The sequence below is a fragment of the Cebus imitator genome, unplaced genomic scaffold (assembly GCF_001604975.1).
Source record: "Cebus imitator isolate Cc_AM_T3 unplaced genomic scaffold, Cebus_imitator-1.0 Scaffold228, whole genome shotgun sequence".
Lineage (NCBI taxonomy): Eukaryota > Metazoa > Chordata > Mammalia > Primates > Cebidae > Cebus > Cebus imitator.
In genome coordinates this window covers 3310224-3314012 of record NW_016107543.1, presented here as the reverse complement: position 1 = coordinate 3314012, position 3789 = coordinate 3310224, and the positions used below count along the sequence as shown (strand labels likewise).

The following is a 3789-nucleotide window of genomic DNA, read 5'->3' as shown; positions in this document are numbered from 1 at the left end:
TCAAAAAAAAAAAAAAATACAGAATTAGCCAGGTGAAGTGGCACATGCCTGTAGTTCCAGCTACTTGGAGGGCTGAAACAGGAGAATCACTTGAAGCCAGGAGGCAGAGGCTGCAGTGAGCCGAGATCTCGCCACTGCATTCCAGCCTGGGTGAGACAGAACAAGACTCTGTCTCAAAAAAAAAATTGAATGTTTAAGAATACTTTGATTTTCTAATATATTTTCAGCTCTCTTAGATTGTCTTTTCCTGTTAAACATACACAGTCATCACATTGCTGAAGAAAGTTCACAATGAGAACAATCCATCTAAGAGTGGCTGTGACTAGGCCAGGCATGGTGACTAATGATGCCTGTAATCCTAGCACTTTGGGAGCCCAAGGCAGGTGGATCACCTGAGGTCAGGAGTTTGAGACCAGCTTGACCAACATGGTGACACCCCGTCTCTACTAAAAAATTAGCCGGGCATGGTGGTCTGCGCCTATAATCCCAGCTACTCAGGAGGTTGAGGCAGGATAATCACTTGAACCCAGGAGGTGAAGGTTGCAGTGAGCCAAGATCACTCCATTGTACTCCAGCCTGGGCGACAGAGTGAGACTCCATCTCAAAAAAATAGCGGCTGTGACAAATGCCTGTGTTGAATTGCAGGTCAGTCTTCCACCACCACTACCGGTGCCAAAAAAAGAGCTGCCCCAAAAGGAACTAAAAAGGATCCAGCCTTGAATTCTGGTGTCTCTCAAAAGCCTGACCCTGCGAAAACCAAGAATCGCCGCAAAAGGAAGCCATCCATTTCTGATGATTCTGACTCTAATTTTGAGAAAATTGTTTCTAAAGCAGTCACAAGCAAGGTGAGTGTTAATCCTAGTCAGTCTTTTTGCTGTAGATATTCTGAAGGACATAACTAAGCCCTTGCTCTTAATAATTTGGCATGTCTTTAAGAAAAGTGACTCATAATTCATTAGCTTTTACCGTAATATTTAGTTTTAACAAAGTTAATAAATATGCCACTTACTTGGGCAATGGAAGAGCTGGCCTTAGATCTGCTTCTTATTACTTGATAGAAAGTAGAAAACTCCTTGAAAGTAGTCTTGATAATTTTTTTTTTACATTGCAGTTATGTTGTCAGATTTACATTGTACAAATTACCTGGGCTTTCTCCTCTTTTAGAAATCCAGGGGGGAGAGTGATGACTTCCATATGGATTTTGATTCAGCTCTGGCTCCTCGGGCAAAATCTGGACGGGCAAAGAAACCTATAACGTACCTGGAAGAGTCAGATGAAGATGATCTGTTTTAAAATGTGAGGCAGTTAAAAATTTTAAGTAGTTATCTTATTGAGCCTAAGACTGGTTTTAAAGTTACCTGAAGCTGTTAACTTCCTCCCCTTTGAATTTAGCTTGGGGAAAGTGTTTTCAGTACAAGACCATCAAAATGAAGTGAGTAGAGCCCAAGTGTCCTTTAGCTTTTTTGTTTGTTTTGTTTTGTTTTTGAGATGGAGTCTTACTCTGTCGCCCAGGCTGGCATGCAGTGGCGTGATCTTGGCTCATGGCAACCTCCACCTCCTGGGTTCAAGCAATTCTCCTGCCTCAGCCTCCCAAGTATCTGGGACTAGCCACCACGCCTAATTAATTTTTGTGTTAGTAGAGACGGAGCTTCACCACATTAGCCAGGCTGGTCTCAAACTTCTGACCTCAGGTGATCCACCTGTCTCACCTCCCAAAGTGCTAGGATTACAGGTGTGAGCCTCTGCGCCCAGCCCTTTAGCTTTTTATAGTTCTGTCTAAATACTGACCATGGAAATTGTTCTCTGTTTTGTGTTTGAGCCTGCTTTCTTTTGTCTTTAAATCCTGATTTTAAGTTCTTCTGAACTCTAGAAATAGTTATGTGGTCACTTCAGCATAAAGCAGTGTGTTTATTAACCATCCATTAAGCTAAAACTAGAGCAGTTTGATTTAAAAATGTCACTCTGCCTCCTTTCCTACTTTTAGTAAATATGAGATACAGCATAGTTAATTCTCTGTTTTATCTTAGTTTTATACATAATGTACCCTCAGATAGAACTTTATGGTTCTAGTTACGGATACTCCACACTCAGCCTCTTGATGTGTCAAATTTTTGTTCAGGCAATGAGAAATTGCTCATGTTCTTCATCTTCTCAAATCATCAGAGACTAAAGAAAAACACTTTGACTGTGTCTATAACTTGACACAATCAATAGAATGAAGAAAATTAGACCAGTTATGTGATGATTTCAGCTCTTAACTGTCCCCTCCGGCTGCGCCTGAGTCTGAATCTCCCAAAGAGAGCAACCAATTTCTAAAGGGCACTGGATTGCAGAAGACTGGGGGACATTTACTCCAAGATCTTAAATGTTATATTGATAACCATGCTCAGCAATGAGTGATTAGATTCATATCTCCATAATTTCAATTTGTAACTTTTTAAAGACCTGTCTACATTGTTACCTGTGTGTGACTTGAGTGATGTTATCAGTGTTTTTGTAAATATTTACTGTTTTTCTATTAGCTAAATTCCAACAATTTTGTACTTCAATAAAATGTTCCAAACATTGCAACCCATAGAATGCCTTTTTTAAAATATACACTACACCCTTTTACTTATCCTAAAATACAGTCTTCACTTCCCTTTCAGAAGCATTTCGGTCATATTCTGACAGAACTTACAGCCTCTGGCCATGGTGATAGGTCCAAGAGATAGGCATTATGACCTGATTAAGGCCAATAAAACTTTTCCCTGGGATTTTATACATGAGTACTAAGTTCTTCATCACCATACTTGATCAGTAAATATGCATGTATGTTTTTTTTAATGGTACCTTCCTTTAACAACTATTTCGTTTTTGTTTTGTTTTGTTTTTTTGTTTTTTTGAGACGGAGTTTCACTCATGTTACCCAGGCTGGAGTGCAATGGTGCGATCTCGGCTCACCACAACCTCCGCCCCCCGGGTTCAGGCAATTCTTCTGCCACAGCCTCCTGAGTAGCTGGGATTACAGGCACGCACCACCATGCCCGGCTAATTTTTTGTATTTTTAGTAGAGACGGGGTTTCACCATGTTGACCAGGATGGTCTCGATCCCTTGACCTGGTGATCCACCCGCCTCGGCCTCCCAAAGTGCTGGGATTACAGGCTTGAGCCACCGCGCCCGGCCTTTAACAACTATTTCAATAACCTAGTCAACTACTTGGTGGTATCAGTAAGTTATATTGGGTCTAATCCATTTAGGAAAAAAATCAGATAAATCTCTTCATACCTTACACCAAAATTAAGTTCAAATAGATGAAATATTTAAATGTCAAAAGCTATTTGAAAAGTATAAAACAATCTTGACTTCCAGAGGGATAAACTAAACAAAACCCAAGGGTACTGTTGACAAAGATAATGGAGGAATTAGCCCTTTCAAAGAAATCTGGGCCACACGTGGTGCCTCAGACCTTTAATCCCAGAAGTTTAGGAGGTCAAGGAGGAAGGATTGCTTGAGCCCAAAAGAAAGAGGTTACAGTGACCAGAGATTGTGCCACCGCACTCCAGCCTGGGCTACAGAGTAAGACCCTGTCTCAAAAAAGAAAAGGAATTTGGTTAAGACTCAGACATGTGCAAAAAACTATGTAAACACATACAAATATGAGTACAAGTAAAAGGAAATAATAAAATCAATGGGTTGTTTCAATGTAAATATTCTGGTTACTATATAATTTTGCAAAATTGGGGGGGAGTTGGCAAAGCGTACGATGGATTTCCATTATTCCTTTTTTTTTTTTTTTCTTTCAGAAA

At 40.2% G+C, this 3789-nt stretch overlaps 1 protein-coding gene across 1 annotated transcript in view; it reads left to right on the top strand.

Moving 5' to 3' along the window:
• Window positions 1–1553, top strand: part of TOP2A (DNA topoisomerase II alpha) — a 30733-nt gene extending 29180 nt beyond the window's left edge. The window contains exons 34-35 of the mRNA XM_017497141.2: window positions 646–845; window positions 1165–1553. Of these exons, the coding sequence (XP_017352630.1) occupies window positions 646–845; window positions 1165–1293 (329 nt within the window). The 3' untranslated portion in view covers window positions 1294–1553. The remainder of the gene's footprint in view (window positions 1–645; window positions 846–1164) is intronic.
• The last annotated feature ends 2236 nt before the right edge of the window (window positions 1554–3789 follow it).